Here is a 16,072-nt window from a genome sequence, read left to right on the forward strand (position 1 = left end):
GAGACTATGGATCACGTCTCGTGGCAATGTGTGGGAAAAGCATGCCATTTCCCCAATGCTCGTTTTGATACATATAATATACAACAGATGCTTTTGGCTCATGGTGTCCCTTGATCCATTGCCATGTGACGAGTCAGATCGTTTCTCATGATACCCAACCGCTAGTCTACCCAGGCATGTACGCCATGACCCTTGAAACTCAGACATGGTTTCGCCACAAAATACAGTGCGCACATGCGCAACATGTCGAAAAGAAGATATCTCACTTCCTTAATCGACTCGCTTGGCCTTGGCGCTGGCGCCAGACTTGACGCGACGGGCGACAGGGCGGTTGATGTGGTGGTCAGGGATCCAGCTCTCGTCGTAGTCCTTTCCAGAAGCGACGGCAACGGGGGTAGACTCGGAGCCGGAGAGAGGCTCAGCAACATCGATGGTCTTCTTGGCCTTCTTGTTGGTACGGGGTCGCTTAGCCTGGGGGAAGAGAGCCTCGATCCATGTCTTGTAGACGAAGTAGAGGGTACCGGCGAAAGCAGCAGAGAGGAAGAGGTAGAGGAAGATACTGCAAAAACTGTTAGCTTGCGATTGGTTGAGACGTTTAAAGGGAGTGCATACATCTGGGGGTCAAGGAAGCTGGTGGGAGCCTCGACGATGGAAGCAGGACCGTTGTGAACCAAGACCTGGTGGAGGTTGCCAGTGGAATCAGTGACGACAGCGGAGAGCTCAACGCGAACCTCCTGAGGCTGCATGTCCTGGGCGAAAGAGAAAGGAAGCTCCTTCTTCTCGCCGGCAGGGACCTCAATGTTGTACTGGACGGAGGTCAAGTTGCGCACGATGCTGGCGTAGCGGGGGCTGTCCTCGGGAAGCTCCTTCATGGTGTTGAGAGAGCCAGCGACGAAGGCGACATTGATAGCATTGGCATCCTTGTTGTTGATCTCGATGACAGCCTTGGTAGGGCGACCGTTGACGAGCTTGACACCGAGAATATCAGCTTCGGGGAAAGTAGCCTTGATATCAGCCTTGAGAGGAGCCTTGGGAGCGGCATTGGCTTCAGGAGCGTCCTTTATTGGAAGTTAGCAATTGCAGGAGGGGAGATGAAGCTGTCGCGCGACACGAACCTGAGCAACAGCGCCAAAGACCTGAGCAGCCACGAGGGCGAGCAAAGAAGCCTTGAAGAACATGACGACGAGAAGATGAAGGAGAACCTATAGAGAAGACACCGATGAAGAAGATTGGGGGAGGGAGATGAAGAGGAGAAGAGAAGAAGAAGCTGGTGGAGATGATGGAATATGGGGGAAAACAGGTTGGGCAGTGGGTGACAAGACAATCTGGCCTCTGGAGGCGAACGGAGGCGAATGGAGCAAGGGGCGGAGGGGTGCTGCTGTGGAGAATCAATTGAGATTGGTTCGAGACTTGAGGTTTTAGGGGATTATAGTGGGGTAGACGCTGAAGCTGGAGCTGTTTTAGGGGTTTAGTGGCTGTGATGGGAGCTGGAGCTATGAGCTTGGACCAATGGCGTTATTGGATCTGGAGCTGCGCCGTTTTGAATTGAGCTTATCAGTCTTATTACCAAGGTTGAAACCAATTCTGACATCAATCATCATGTTACATAGCGATAATAGTTGATTGACTTGGCAAGAGATCGGTAATCGGTGAAATGTGGAGTCTTCCGGTGCCTTCGCCGGGTGGCCTGCCATATGACCCGGCCCCGCTCCGGGTTGTTATCAGATATCGTTGACTTCAAGGGTATTTCATCAGTCGGGCAAGTATAAGTCAAGTAGCTAAATGAATAGTTAATTACAAAAGATGAATTCAATGATTATGCTATGAGGATATGCCGCGCTTGATCTTTTAAACGCTCCAAAATATGCAAGTCTATAGTCATGACTATGCCAGTGTATGTTCAGCTTTCTAAACTGGTGAATCTTCGGTCTGTTCGATCTTTTCGGTCTGCTCAACTTCTTTTGCTTTGTTCTCCCACGCTTCTCGCGGTGGAGGTTGAAATAGCTGGCCGTTCAGGCTCGCCCTGATCGTCCCACACGCCACCATAACCCACAACAAGAACTCGGCAACAGAGAATATCGTCCCCAGCACTTTGAAGAACTTGGAAGGGAGCTCCTGAGCAAGTGTCGTGGTCGCAACTGTGAACACTCCAAGGGGGAAGGTAAACGCCCACCAAGTGAGGTTAAAGGTGATTTGACGTCTGATGATTGTGGCGAGAGCAAAGAAGAGCCAGACAACAGCGAACCCCCATAAGATGAGAGCAGTGAGAATGCCAGTCAGGTAGAAGAACTGGCCCGCGATGGGAGCTTTGGGGATGAAGTCATTTCTGGCAAAGAGTTTGAGAGAGACTTGGCCGAGGAGTTGGATTGCTGCTGCGCCCATGCCAAGGGGGCCAATGGCGATGAACGATGCTACGGCAACTTGGCCGGGAAGGATGTCGTGAATCATAAGACGGTGGTAGTACATGGCGAGAATGACGATCGCCATTGGTACGCTAGTTCCCCAGAGGATGTAGCTTGTAATGACGGTCCATATGGCGTGTTGGTCGTTGGGGAGAACGTTTGCTACGATGGCTCCAGAGGTGGAGGCAACGATATCGGCAATGACGGGGAAGAGCCAGGAAGGGTTTACTTGATCAAGTGTGATCTCTTAAGCGTGAGTATTGACACATCAGTACTGGAATTAGTGATTGACTTACACCTTCTGTTCGCATGATACAATGCGGTATGTAAAGACTGCACGCAGTGGCCATGACAACATCTATCCACCAAAGAGCCCATGCAAAATTGGCAGCCCAATCACCCCAGGCTGGAACACACACAAAGACTATCATGTTGATAATGGTAGCGAAACCAACTGGTATGGTCCCTTGGTCAATTGTCAGCTTCGATTGAGAACAATCGATCACATCATGACGAATGCATACCCAGAAATACAGCCTGTGCCGGATGCCGTAACGTTGAATACCATATCCCTTTGAAATACGTATATCTGATAATAGATATACAGCTAAACAGAGTGAATAACACTATGTTGAGACAAAATATTATACAAGAGACGTAGAATAGCCATCGGCCGTGGTAGGGCAGGTTATGGAGTAGAACAGACGTGATTCCAGTGCCCATCGTCACTGTGAACCACGAGGGAGTGAAGTTGACAACAATTCGGCGCCATCCTCTTCGATTCTCTCGGTATTTGTCGTGCTTAAGTTCTTCTGAATCCGTTGGTGCCGCGGGAGCTGCTATGTCGGAACCTGGGTAAGTGACCTCGCTAGAGTCTAGGTCTGGTAGATGATCTGAGGGTGTTGGTATGGAACTCATAGTGAGATCAACTGAGCAAACAAGCCAAAAATGTCTTGACAACCAGTGTAAGCCATTGAATAGAGAGAAAAGTCACGTTTACTTAAATAGAGTGAAGGTACTAGTAATTAATTGACCAAAGTCAAGAGACAACGTGACGTCGCGGAATCGGCACCTCGGCCAATGCCAATTTTCGACCCACGACTCGTCGTCATGTTTTTCTTCCCTACAAACTAAACCAACTCATGCCATTGCCACGGACTGGACGCGCTCTCTTTATAGGATTCCCGCGGAGACGTCTGAACTCGTCTAATGCCTAGTCCACAACCGCATGATGCTCAATTGGGGTTGTCTCTGCTGAGCATTACCTCTTTGTGTAGGAATTGGTTGCTCGACCTATAGCGTGTCGTACCTGTTAGTCATAGGAACTCAAACGTCAGTTCATGGGTCCAAGGCGAAACATTCAGACGACTATACTGTTGCATTAGTCCTTCAAAACTTGAGACTATTATCGTACGGACATATAGTAAATAGTATGTTTTTTGGTCCTTTTATATAGTCTTCGGCAGTATTTGTTGTTACATCGGAGAATTAGATCCCTACGTCAAAGCAAGCCACCTCCGCAAACCACTGTCTCTCTAAGAACAGCCATTGCCGTCCCAATTGAACTCTAATTGTATCAGAAATTGTTCTCGTAATTCAAGACCTCATCTTATTTTCTATATCCCGAAGCGCCTTGATCATACTCCCTCGTATAAGAACAGCAATTGATAGCAGAACGTCGCTCACATCCATCATCCATTTTCCGTATCCTGGTTCGCTTCAAAAGTTCACCTAACCCCATAACAAAACACTAACTCAAAAATAAAACAACGTGATGCGATCTCTCATTGATTAGAAACCATGTCCTCCAATGTGACTGTTGTACTTGGGTGTCACGTAACCAGGCATAGAATCCCTCTCCTCCACCGCCAGATGGGCACCAGCGATGCGCAGCAATTGTGCACAAGGCTCCTGGCCTGATTTGACAGCGACAAACAGAGGCGAGTGATTGGCCTTGTTACGCTCGTGGACGCTGGCGCCCCGCTGTAGCAGCTCAAGGAGGATCTCGGTTCTACCGGCCACCGCGGCGAGATGCACCGCTGTGTTTCCTGCGTAGTCTGACTGCTTGAGCAGTTGGGCACCTTCACCCTGCAGCAGTTCCTTGACGAGCCCCGATTCGCCATTCTCAATCGCGTATCCGAGTGCCGAGAATGCAGTCTCGCTTGGCGTAAGATGGGATGCGGCAAAGTCGAGTGAGCCAGAGGGGTGAGAGAAGCTTTGGTGGGCGATCTCTGTCATCTCACCACGCAGCGACCGGGAGAGCTTCTCCTGAATTTCCTTGACCGAGAGGTTTGGCTGGGCGAGTAGGTAGGAGACTTTGGTGAGCGCCGCCTCAGCTGTTAGGTCGAGCCCAAAGATGACACCAGCTCGGCCGAGGACAGTGCCTGGAGCATAAACTGGAGATACAAAGCCATTAACACATTGGCTAACATTGACAACGACAATACCGCGCTCAACAGCCGCCTTGATAATCTGCGTAAGACGACCCTCAGCACCGCCAGGAATGTTGCCCATGCCAAATGTCTCAAGAATAAGACCACGGATATCGGGCAAGTGAAGCACGGCATCGATCATCTCAGGCTTGATGCCCGGAAATACGCGTAAACAGGCAACATGAGTAGTGTCAAGACCCTTTGTAACATGAAACTTGGCAATCGAGGTTGGCCGTAGGACAAGGGGCCAATTAACGCTGATGCCGAGGCCATTGACCTTGGCGATGGGTTCGCAATTGGGACTGGCAAAAGCCTCGAATTCCGTTGCTGAGACCTTTGCGCTGCGGTTTCCACGGTAAAGGCGGTGATGAAAGAACAGGCAGACTTCAGGAATGGTGAATGTTCCGGCGATGATGAGTGATCCCAATAGGTTGTCAACACCGTCGGATTGAAGTGCAAAGATGGGCGCCTGAGAGCCAGTAAGGATTACGGGCTTGCCTAGGTTCTCCATCATAAAGGAGAGCGCAGAGGCCGTGTAAGCCAGAGAGTCTGTTCCGTGCAGAATGACAAAACCGTCAAAAAGATGATAGTTTTCTTGAACACATGAGGCCATGGCATCCCAATCATGGGCGGAGATGGAACTAGAGTCTAGCAGTGGGCTGAACTCGATGATACCATAGCGGACATGGCGATTGTATGCTGTAGCAGGTGTGCGAAGACTATCAATCTGGATCTTTTCTCCATCACGAACTGCTGGGAGTGTATCTGGATGTCCGTCAGTAAGGGTCATCTAGAGTAATAATTGTCTCATCCCCCCCCCCTTTTTTTTTCTTCTTCTTTTTTTTCTTTTTCCTTGCCGTCAGCCTTATGAGGCCATCGAGCTTTTAACTTTTCATACAAAGGCTTAAACAATGAGCCCCCTATGCCCGTATCTCAAAAGTCGTATTTGTTTCATACCTGGGTTCGAGAAGTCATTGAACGAGGGGCGAGGAGCCATAGCATTCTCCAAGAAGTTGTCTGTTGGCTGAAGACCATCAGGGCCTTGCTGCATACAAATCGTTCCTCCTGTGCCAATGATAAGGACCCGAGACTCGGGGTAATTGGTCTCGGGCGCCTTCAAGGCAGGAGAGCCACGAGAACCAGTCTCGCTCATTTTGAAGGTGTTGAGAGATGTATGGGAGTGATTGAGCTGATAGATAAGAGCTGATGTGAGGATAAGATAGCGACTCAGTCAACGCATCAACGATTGCACTTGTAACAGAACAATTCTTTTAACAGAGATGAAGAAGAAGAATAAATCACGATCAAGATGAGGAGAAGTGAAAATTTATCTACGGCACGCGCAACGTTAATAAATAAGGTAGGTAGGTACGTAGGTAGGCTAGGGGAGCAAAGAAAACACAGGACCTCAATCCTAAACGACAAAAATACTTAGGTAATTTAGTATAAATTTAGGATATCTTATTAAGTTTAGGGTATATTTACTAAGCTTAGGATGACCTTTGCTAAGTTTATTCTGACACCCTACAGTAAGGTTCGCTGTTTTTTTGGCCCCCGAGGGTAGGCAGGTAAACTAAACCTTGTGGACAAAGAAGCCATCAAGTGGATCCTATCGAGGTTATGAAGGGGTAACAGAAACTCGATATCTCGCGGGGACTGGCGAGTAAGAGGCGATGATGTTTGGTGTATGCGATAGCCACGGAGACTAAGTATTAAAGAGGAAATCTATTGGTGTCAAATCAAGGCCTGGAGTTGCACTGCTTGGTTGTCCTAAGCGTTTTGATTACTGAATTGGTTAATGAGAAAAATGGGATGTGGTATCTCTGGTCTGGTGTTGATGATCAGTAACAAGTGGCAGGTGATCAAGAGGATATTTTCGCGGTGAAGAGAGAGACTAGATTAATCGAGGCAGAGCAGATTGATATTCATTGAGCATATCCATTATATCTTAAACTAAACTCATAAGTGACCTCATTAACAATCCAGATATCCCATCTATTACCCCAGATATCAACATCTCCAAGACGCGGGGAGAATGAATAATAATTACTGGCACTGGCCATTTACTTTCCTTACCTACTTACTGAACGTCCGTGGGTTGGGCTGCATTTTTCGACACATCTTCTATTGGCAAAGGCTAGAACAATGTGGATTCCCTTCTATTTTGATGCTTCACAGCACCACCTAGCGGATACAATGGAGAGCGACCTCCGATTACGGGCCCCTACAATAACAGGGACTTAATCAATACGTCGGGTTCACAACGAATGCAATCAAGGATACTAACTTTAATAAATTAATGATACTCCCAAGATCTTGATAGAGGCCCGGACTGCCAATAGTTATGGTTAGACGAAACTTTCCGTGATATCCATGCTGTTTATGTTAGCATAGGCAGCAAGCTTTCACATGCCCAAACATCAGCAACATGCTTCAGCCATTAATATCAGGTAAACGGATCTTCAAGGTCAAATACAGCCATGGCTTCAGTTTGATTATATAATGGGGTCCGGGGTGTATTGGTCAATTCAATATACAGACCAAGTATGACGTATGCTCTAAGATCACAATCATTTTTTCGCTGCAAGACAATCGCCAGAAAAGTGAGAGAATCTCAACAATGACGATCATAAGCCCAGATGATAAAATGGATCCAACAAACGCAAACGCAAGGGTCTTCAGGTACGTACCCCTGGAACACCCATCCCTTCTCTTGCCGCTAAGCCTCTTCTGTGCATTCTGCCAAACTCTAGGCCTGACCGCCTTCGTGCGTCTCTCAACTCTCGTCTTGGCCTTATTCAAAGGACATTGACAATCAAGGACAATCAACCAACAAAAACATCTATAATAGAAAACCCCGCTCACTCTCCTTTTTAAAATACCAGCGCCGACTCTTCGACTCCTCCTTAGGCATCAACCCCAAAGCGCCAATCCTTATTCACACTTTTCCCGATGATTCACGATTAAGAGGCGATGCGAATCTTGTGAGAAGCCTCCCAGCCTCACTCACTCTTTCGACGCGCGCATCGTCAACTCAACTCTTCCAACAACCAACACCACAGATAAAATGTCAGACTCGACGCCTGATGGCACTTCGCCTCGAACCTTTGCGCTCAACCACTTGAGGCCAAAATCAAGTTTCAAGGGATGCTCCCGTATTTCCGACTATGAATTGCTAGGCAAACTGGGAGAGGGAACCTTTGGGTACGAACCCCTTGGTCGGCGCATATATCGTCGATCATCGCGACCGAACAACAATCGCATATACTAATGGAAGTTCAGTGAGGTTCACCGTGCCCGCTTGCGCAAGACCGGCACCCTTGTCGCCTTGAAAAAAATCATCATGCATCATGAAAAGGATGGCGTATGTCGATGCACCACCCCGCCCAAGAACTGCACTGACGATGATCATAAGTTTCCCATTACCGCCCTTCGCGAGATTAAGCTTCTCAAGCTCTTGTCGCACAAGAACATCCTGAGACTCGAGGACATGGCCATCGAGCACCCAACCAGACAGAGTGAGTAAACACGGCTGTTCCTTGGTTGATCCAACTGACCATCCCCTTCAGCCGATAAGCGCAAAAAGCCCATCGTATACATGGCCACTCCCTATATGGATCACGATCTTTCCGGTCTTCTCGATAACCCCTCGGTCCATTTCAAGGAGCCCCAAATCAAGTGCTACATGCTGCAACTGCTCGAAGGCCTGCGATATCTTCACGACAGCCGCATTCTGCACCGAGACATGAAAGCTGCCAACCTGCTCATCAACAACCAAGGTATCCTTCAGATTGCCGATTTCGGTCTCGCCCGACACTACGAAGGAGATGTTCCCAAGGCTGGCCAAGCTTACGGCCCAGGAAGGCGAGATTATACTGGTCTGGTAGTAACTCGATGGTACCGACCACCCGAGCTTCTACTACAATTGCGGCAATACACCCCCGCTATTGACGTTTGGGGAGTAGGGTAAGCGTGGTTCTGGAATTCCCGATTCTTCTTGGTTCTAACAATCAATGTAGCTGTGTCCTGGGCGAGATGCTCTTCGGAAAGCCCATTTTGGCTGGCGAAAGTGACGCACATCAGCTGGACATGATCTGGGACTTGATGGGATCTCCTACTGAAGACAATATGCCTGGGTGGAAGCAGTTGCCTGGTGCTGATCATCTATCCCCTCGGCCACGAACTGGCAACCTCCAGAACAGATTCAGAGAGTAAGTCTGCATAGAACAATCTTCAAGGTCCAGTCACTAATCCCGTTTTTTAGGTACGGCTCGGGTGCAGTCTCACTATTGAAAGAACTTCTTAAACTGGACTGGCGGACACGAATCAACGCAGTGGACGCCCTACAACACCCATGGTTCAAGATGGCGCCTCTGCCGTTAGAGCCCCACGAGATCCCTGTTTACGAAGAAAGCCACGAGTTAGATAGAAGAAAGTTCCACGACCGCAAGGCTGCCTTGCCCCCTGCCCCAAAGGGTGGGACTGTAGGTATTGGCCCAGATGCGAAGGGCGCCACAGCGGGCTTCAACAGCAATGAGCCTTACGGAAATGGCCGGAATGGTGTGAACGGGGCCAGATATCGCAACGGACCAGATGAAAGGCGTCCAGCTTGGCAACGAGATCGAGGCGCTGGGTTACCGCCACGACCGCCTCCGAACGACGACGTGGACTATCGTGAACGAGGACCCCCTCGTGGGAGAGGAGCACCTGGGCCAAGAGCCCCAGATGTCGACACGTACATACCCGCCTATAACCGGGATGATCCAGGCCGACGGAGGGACGACCGCCCTCCTCCACCACCCAGAGATGACCGTCGGCGACGCAACAGCAGAGAAGACCGACGTTACGACAGAGACCGTGGCACCATCAGCCGCAGTAGGTCACCCAGGCATGATCGGTCAAGAGATCGAGACAGGCCAGAGCGTGATAGGCCAGAGCGTGATAGGCCAGAGCGTGATGCATACCGGAGATAGGATCCAGCGTCAGCGATACCGCCTCACGTGTACACAGGCCACAAAGTGAGCAAGGATCCATTACCACGTCGAGGAGGGACGAGACTAGGAGGTGTATAGTACAGGCGTTTGAAGGCGAACAACCGAAATTAATCACATGTCGATTCGGGCATAGCAGGACATGGCGCAACGGATTGATACGACCCAAGTAAACAAGTAAGGAAGAAGAAGATGAATATCCTTGGAAAGGCTGAGTGTCTAGTCTAGCATTATTACATGAGCGGCGCATGGTATCAGAGGATTCTAGCAGGTTGATCCTCTCGTCTAAGCACATATATTATGGGATTATCCATAGCGTAGAAGTTTTCAGCTGAGCTTTGATGTACTATAGTACTTATACATGATCAATACTCTGAATCATCATCGTCCTCCTCGTGAATGGTTTGCGATAGTAAGCCACCTGGTCGGCGCCTTTGACTGGAGGAGTCAAGCCACTGCCAGTCGAGCTCAGTGCCTGAAGATTGCGAATCTCGTCGACTGCTGGTCTCAAGAAAACTGCCCTTAGAAGTTGACCCGCCTGAGTCAATATCCTCGCTCTGCATTCCTAGGTAGGACGTGATGATGGATGAGAATATGGCCAAGCCGATGCCAGCCAAGATGCCGACGCCAGCTGCAGCACCAAACTAGGAGTTGTTAGACTGAGATTCTTTCACATGAGTGATGGCCTTACAAAAGTATATAGCGGCTATAGAATGTTAGCTTAATCTCAACCCAACTCAAATTGATGTGACCACATACCTCTAAGCTAGCCAGAAACGCCCATACAGAGCGTACGCCAGCAAGTGTGTAAGAAACGAGATAAATAGCCGGTGCAAACACGACGAGAAGGATGTTGAGCAAGAAAGACAACGGTATGAGAATTAGGCGGAAAGGAAAGCTGATTATAGTGAAAAGCCGTGAGAAGAAGCCTGACCAGTTGAAGGAGAAGAGGAAGCTGAAGACAGCGACAACGATGTCGAATGCGAGTATGAATGGGGATACTGTGGGTGAGGCCTGCTCTGATGTTGCTGCCACGATTGTGGAAGTTGGGGGTGATGACTCGGACATTTTGGGTAGAAGAGGTTGTGGTGTTGATGGTGAGTTGGGTGAGGTTGTCTATAAGGGAGGGAGGATTACATCACTACAGATATGGAAGAGTGATAGGGGTTCAAACAAGGGAGCTCAGTATAGTAACGTGCTTAGATGAGAATACTCCTGGGAGATTTTCGAGTTAATTAATGAATGGACTGTAGTAAGTCAAGGCATGTTACAATTCAGAGCTCCCTTGAGCTGTTGTAGATTGTGGAGGTATAGGAAGCTCAAGCCTTATCGAGATGCAATCCATTGGGTGGTTGGCTTGCTGGAACAGCTCTCGGTGGATACCTCATATCTAGCTTGTCTGTTGGTGTTAGTGACGGCCAGCTAGTGACTTGAACAATAGGCCTTTAAATGCCCTGAACAGGAGTACCTAAAGACCGTCACCTATCAGCCTCCCCACCACGATTCAACATCCCACCCGTTCTCTTAGGTTCCCTTCATCCATTTCCATCATCGATCAATCTCTCAGGCCCATCCATCTCCACCCCCGCGACCAACGACGAACAAACTCAACGAAACGACCAAAACCAAAAACAACAACCCTTTCCCAGTGAACGCATCTAGGGCGACGATATTTTGGACACAAACATACAAAACTAACAAAAGCGTCGATTTCATCAGCGACACCAAAAATATTGCATCTGAATCATCATCACGCTACACAAGGACCCCGGATTTCGCACCAAACCCTGCCGTGCCGCCTCAGGCCGTTTCTCGCTCGTCCTCCCTCTTCTGACCTTGACGTTCAATTGGCGCTGAAAGCGCACGTATAATCCTTTCCAACAATCGACGTATTCGACGAGATCTGCATCATCGAGTTTGACATGCCGTTTGTCATATTCCCGATAAGATACCGATAATCCGACCTTACCCCCCAACGCGAGCGCCATCATCACCAAGATCACACCCTCAAGTCGCAGAGCACATCCCTCGGAAGGGAGTAGGAGGTAGTAAACATGGGTAACAACCCGTCTTCGTCCTCCAAACCGACCACGCCGACGACCTCGGCTCCTGGCTCGGCCCACGGTCATCATCATGGCCATGAATCTCCCCGACATCATCTCCGAAAAGATGCCCGCAATATCATCACCGGTCACGCGCATCGCTCTGCCGCGCCTCCGGAGCCTTCTATGGCGCAAGCCCAAGGCTCAACCGTCATCAACCGACCCAAGAGCTTGCCTCCTACCGCTGTCTCGTCTCTGAGCGGCTCTCCTCATAGCAACTTCGCCGCTGTTCACAAGACTGCTTCTTCCTCGGATGCTAAGGGCATTGCTGAGAAGCATGCAGCTGGAACTCCTGAGCCTAAGCCTGCCGAGAGCAAACCCGCCGAGTCTAAACCTCAGTACCGCGACGAACCTACCAAGCCTGTCGATGTGCCTATGGAGTCATCTTCTCTTCGATCACACCAATCCGCTCACGTAAATGACACAGCTCTTATTCCCAATAGCAGCATCACAGACATGTACCTGACTAGGCCCCCGCGCTTACCCCTCCCTATCGATGAGGAGGTTCATACCCCTGGATCACCTATCTTGGCGCCAGAGTCAGATCTGTCGATACCTGATATTGAGCCTATTGACTCGGACACAATCACTCGCAAGAGTTCCGCCCTCAGTGCTACTACAGTTGATGAAGAGGATGGCGAGGAGCTGCGGGTTGATAAGACGAGACCTGTCGTTCAGACCAAGCTGGAGTGGCTGAGCGGAGGTGACAAGGTTTATGTGACAGGTACCATCTTTCAATGGAATCGCAAGCAACGATTGCATCCCATGTAAGTGCCATGAAGTTATCTATCCTTTCTGCTCTGAGACACGGGTCGATCACTACGTCGTCTGTGTTTCCGTGGCTGCTTTGTGGTCTCAGATGACTGTCGCACACGATTCGTCCGGCCTGCGACAAGGATTTGGCCCATATGGAGTCGAGATATAGTTGCTGACATATAACCTATCTAGCGAGGGTCGTCCTGGTTGTTTCTCGACAACAGTCTATGTTCTTCCAGGTACACACCATGTCCGCTTCCTGGTGGACGGTATCATGCAGACATCTCCTGATCTGCCAACCACCGTCGACTTTGGCAACAACCTTGTCAACTATATCGAAGTGAGCCCCGACGATGCTCACAAGAAGCAAGTTCCTGCACCTCCTGCTGGCCCTCAAGGCGAGGTTCAAGTTGCTCCCGCTGCTCAGACAGTCTCACAAACTCAGGAGAAAGCCTCGAAACCGCCGCCCCAGCCAAAGGGCAAGCCTGTGCCACCTCCTGAATCGTACCGAAGCCAAATTCCACAGTACCTCGTGGACTTTGACCAAGCTGAGGATTCGCAAGCGTACCAGTATGCCGTGAATGCCATTGAAAGGCTACCAAATCCTCCTGCGCTACCGGGTTTCCTGAGCAAGCCTATCTTGAATGCGGCGACCCTTATGAAAGACGACAACAGTGTGCTCAACATGCCAAACCATACGATCCTGAATCATCTTGCCACCAGCAGCATCAAGAATAACATTCTTGCTGTTTCAGCCACAACTCGGTACAGAAATAAGGTACGTCTGCTATACCAAGTGCCAAAAGGATGATGCTTACTTGATGCAGTATGTCACAACAATCGTCTACAAGCCCACATCCTCAGATGATTGATAAGACACGATGGACGAACATAATGATTGGGTCATGAGTCAGACCCCCTTATGCCTTGGGCCTGCTTTCAGACATGCGGGCTCGAGCTACGATGTGATGTTGAATGCTTGCTATGTATTAGAGGTCTGGGAGATAAACAAGGATTAGCTGTCTAGTATTCTTAGTTTTGGTGGATGAGCAGTGGCGATGAGTTACATAGGGATGGCGACATGAGCTGAGAATAACGAGGGATGTCAGGGATTCTTGGTGCCATGATGAAGCTGATGCGAAAGCTCATGGATTAGCTTCAGCAAATACATATAAACATATTTAACCATGACAACTTCTTGTGATCTTGTTCTTTCTAATTATTTACCGAAGAGTTCAGTCTCTCCATTTGATAAAGACCTCATCGGTTCTGAATCTCTGTGTACATGTACTCTCTTCCAATGATGTCCTGAACCCTGTCTCATACGCCAACAAACCAGCATGCGCTATCATGATTCCGTTATCAATGCAGAATCTCTCATCGGTAGCATAAACTGATCCTCCTCGCTCCCTTGCCATATGTCCCATCATCTCCTGCAACCTCTCATTACAGCCCACACCTCCCACGATGAGGACCTGGGATGACCCAACATGCGCCATAGCCCGCTCTGTGATCTCAACTAACATTGCGAATACTGTCTCTTGCAGTGAGAAACATAAATCCTCTGGTGTGAAGTCTGCGCCAGCCTTCATCTGTGCAGCGAGTGCATCCGCTGAGGCTAGAATTCCAGAGAACGAACAGTCCATGCCCTTGACTGCGTAGGGAATATCGAGGAGTTTGCTTCCCTTCTTGGCGAGCTGTTCGATATTGTAACCTGGCGCGGGATCGTTGCTGATTTCCAACGTGCGAGCGAATCGATCGAGACAGTTTCCAACTGCTATATCAAGTGTTTCGCCAAATATCCTGTATCGCTGCTCGGCATACGCAATAACCTGCGAATTACCACCCGAAACGTATAGCACAACCGGGTTATCAGCACCAGTGATATATCTCCCCATCTCGATATGTCCCACGCAATGATTCACTCCCACAAGGGGTCTATCCCAGAGTAAACTCAATGCTCTAGCCGCAACAGCGACGGAATTCAGCGGGGCGCCCATACCCGGGCCTTTCGTGTAGCAGATACAATCGACATCTTTGGGTGTGGTTTTCGCTTCGGCGAGGGCTTCGCGTGCGAGACGGACGAAGTGGGCGCGGTGGTGGGCTGCTGTGTCTTTGGGGAGGAAGCCTGTTCCTGGAGGAGATACGAAGGTGTCGCGCAGGTTGGAGAGGATTTTTGTCTCGGTGGGAGTGTGAAGAATGACGCCAATTCCGAGTTTGTTGGCGGAGCCTTCGCAGCCGAGGGCGATGTAGGAGGATTTGTCTTTGAAGGCCATTTTGTATGTGAGGTTGAAGATGGGAAGTTTAAAGGTGGGGGTATCGAGATGATGGTGTTGATGTCACTGCCTAAGCTGGATGGACGTTGTCAACTTTATTGTCAGATTTGAACAGAAATACAGGGGAATATATAAACAGTATAATTATTATTAAAACTATATTTCGAATTGTCATAAATGTTGGCTCAGTCATGTCAAGAAATGGAAGCAATAAAAAGACGTCTCTAATCGATAGAGGGGCAGATCTGATCTCGACCAGGCTTCACTGAGAACAAGGGCAGGTTTTGTAAAGCCCCTCGCTTAGGTAGTACCCTGTAATTATATCCATCCCACAGTGAGTGTCCTGACTGGTACCAGGCGTCATCACCAGCCACAACTTCTCTCGTTTCCGTAGCGGACGGGAGGCTCCGATTTACAATTTTCAGGGTCCAGCTAAACCGTGAACAGCAACGGTACATAAAACTCCGTAACAAGGGCAGATCTTTCGCACGGGAATAGTGGTGATCAACAAAAGAGAATATGCATACAACTGTGCAAGAACTGAATCATAAATGATGCCTTAATAGCACAATGACAAGAATAAGAATTATCAGATCTAACAACTTAACACTTATCGTGATAAGAACTACTTTAGATCATCATCAGTGCAAGTTTTTTTTCTGCTTCTTTTTTCGCTTTAGCACCAGCCACGCTGTCTCCATAAAAAGCTTCTACTGTGGCTAAAAGATGTGTAAATCCACAACACCCGGTTCGCCGGCCACTTTTCCTTCACCCGCAGCCCGCCCTCCACTCGAAAGCCTCCTCTATCACTCGCATTTCACACTCGAGAGCTTTTTCCCACTGTCTCATACCATTAAATCACCATCACAGCTTGCATACGCTTCTCTTCATGGCACTAGCAGGTATTTTTCTCTTTGTTTCGAGTTTCTTTCTCACTTATACTTTACGTGGCCCCTGCTAATATGACATCCGTATCAGCCTGGTCCTCTCGTCTAATAAGCTTGGTCACCTTTTACAGCACGGCACCATGATCATGCAACATCTCCTCTTCTACGACGCAGTCAACACGGCGATACACTCTCTTGATCTCTTCTGATGGCCCTGTCACTACAA

General features: G+C 49.1%; 7 protein-coding genes across 7 annotated transcripts; 2 read left to right on the forward strand and 5 right to left on the reverse strand.

Moving 5' to 3' along the window:
- Positions 1-270: 270 nt before the first annotated feature.
- On the reverse strand, positions 271-1,178 carry FPRO_04266 (uncharacterized protein; the record flags this gene model as incomplete). Its single annotated transcript, XM_031229757.1, has 3 exons — positions 271-559; positions 613-1,058; positions 1,116-1,178. The coding sequence occupies 3 exons, from the start codon at positions 1,176-1,178 to the stop codon at positions 271-273; spliced, it is 798 nt and encodes a 265-aa protein (XP_031079962.1).
- A 730-nt stretch (positions 1,179-1,908) lies between these two features.
- Positions 1,909-3,320, reverse strand: FPRO_04267 (uncharacterized protein; the record flags this gene model as incomplete). The annotated part of the gene is made up of 3 exons (XM_031229758.1): positions 1,909-2,646; positions 2,699-2,868; positions 2,927-3,320. 3 exons carry the CDS (start codon positions 3,318-3,320, stop codon positions 1,909-1,911), a joined length of 1,302 nt encoding a protein of 433 aa, XP_031079963.1.
- Positions 3,321-4,193: 873 nt separating this feature from the next.
- On the reverse strand, positions 4,194-5,987 carry FPRO_04268 (uncharacterized protein; the record flags this gene model as incomplete). The annotated part of the gene is made up of 2 exons (XM_031229759.1): positions 4,194-5,599; positions 5,792-5,987. 2 exons carry the CDS (start codon positions 5,985-5,987, stop codon positions 4,194-4,196), a joined length of 1,602 nt encoding a protein of 533 aa, XP_031079964.1.
- Positions 5,988-7,901: 1,914 nt separating this feature from the next.
- FPRO_04269 (uncharacterized protein) lies at positions 7,902-9,807 on the forward strand (the record flags this gene model as incomplete). The annotated part of the gene is made up of 6 exons (XM_031229760.1): positions 7,902-8,038; positions 8,117-8,198; positions 8,250-8,352; positions 8,404-8,800; positions 8,854-9,045; positions 9,099-9,807. The coding sequence occupies 6 exons, from the start codon at positions 7,902-7,904 to the stop codon at positions 9,805-9,807; spliced, it is 1,620 nt and encodes a 539-aa protein (XP_031079965.1).
- A 383-nt stretch (positions 9,808-10,190) lies between these two features.
- FPRO_04270 (uncharacterized protein) lies at positions 10,191-10,893 on the reverse strand (the record flags this gene model as incomplete). The annotated part of the gene is made up of 3 exons (XM_031229762.1): positions 10,191-10,469; positions 10,517-10,531; positions 10,585-10,893. 3 exons carry the CDS (start codon positions 10,891-10,893, stop codon positions 10,191-10,193), a joined length of 603 nt encoding a protein of 200 aa, XP_031079966.1.
- Positions 10,894-11,879: 986 nt separating this feature from the next.
- FPRO_04271 (uncharacterized protein) lies at positions 11,880-13,555 on the forward strand (the record flags this gene model as incomplete). The annotated part of the gene is made up of 3 exons (XM_031229763.1): positions 11,880-12,694; positions 12,876-13,461; positions 13,511-13,555. The coding sequence occupies 3 exons, from the start codon at positions 11,880-11,882 to the stop codon at positions 13,553-13,555; spliced, it is 1,446 nt and encodes a 481-aa protein (XP_031079967.1).
- A 363-nt stretch (positions 13,556-13,918) lies between these two features.
- FPRO_04272 (uncharacterized protein) lies at positions 13,919-14,959 on the reverse strand (the record flags this gene model as incomplete). Its single annotated transcript, XM_031229764.1, has 1 exon — positions 13,919-14,959. One exon carries the CDS (start codon positions 14,957-14,959, stop codon positions 13,919-13,921), a length of 1,041 nt encoding a protein of 346 aa, XP_031079968.1.
- Positions 14,960-16,072: the final 1,113 nt, after the last annotated feature.

This window comes from Fusarium proliferatum, assembly GCF_900067095.1.
Source record: "Fusarium proliferatum ET1 genome assembly, contig: FPRO_scaffold004, whole genome shotgun sequence".
NCBI classification, from domain to species: Eukaryota; Fungi; Ascomycota; class Sordariomycetes; order Hypocreales; family Nectriaceae; genus Fusarium; species Fusarium proliferatum.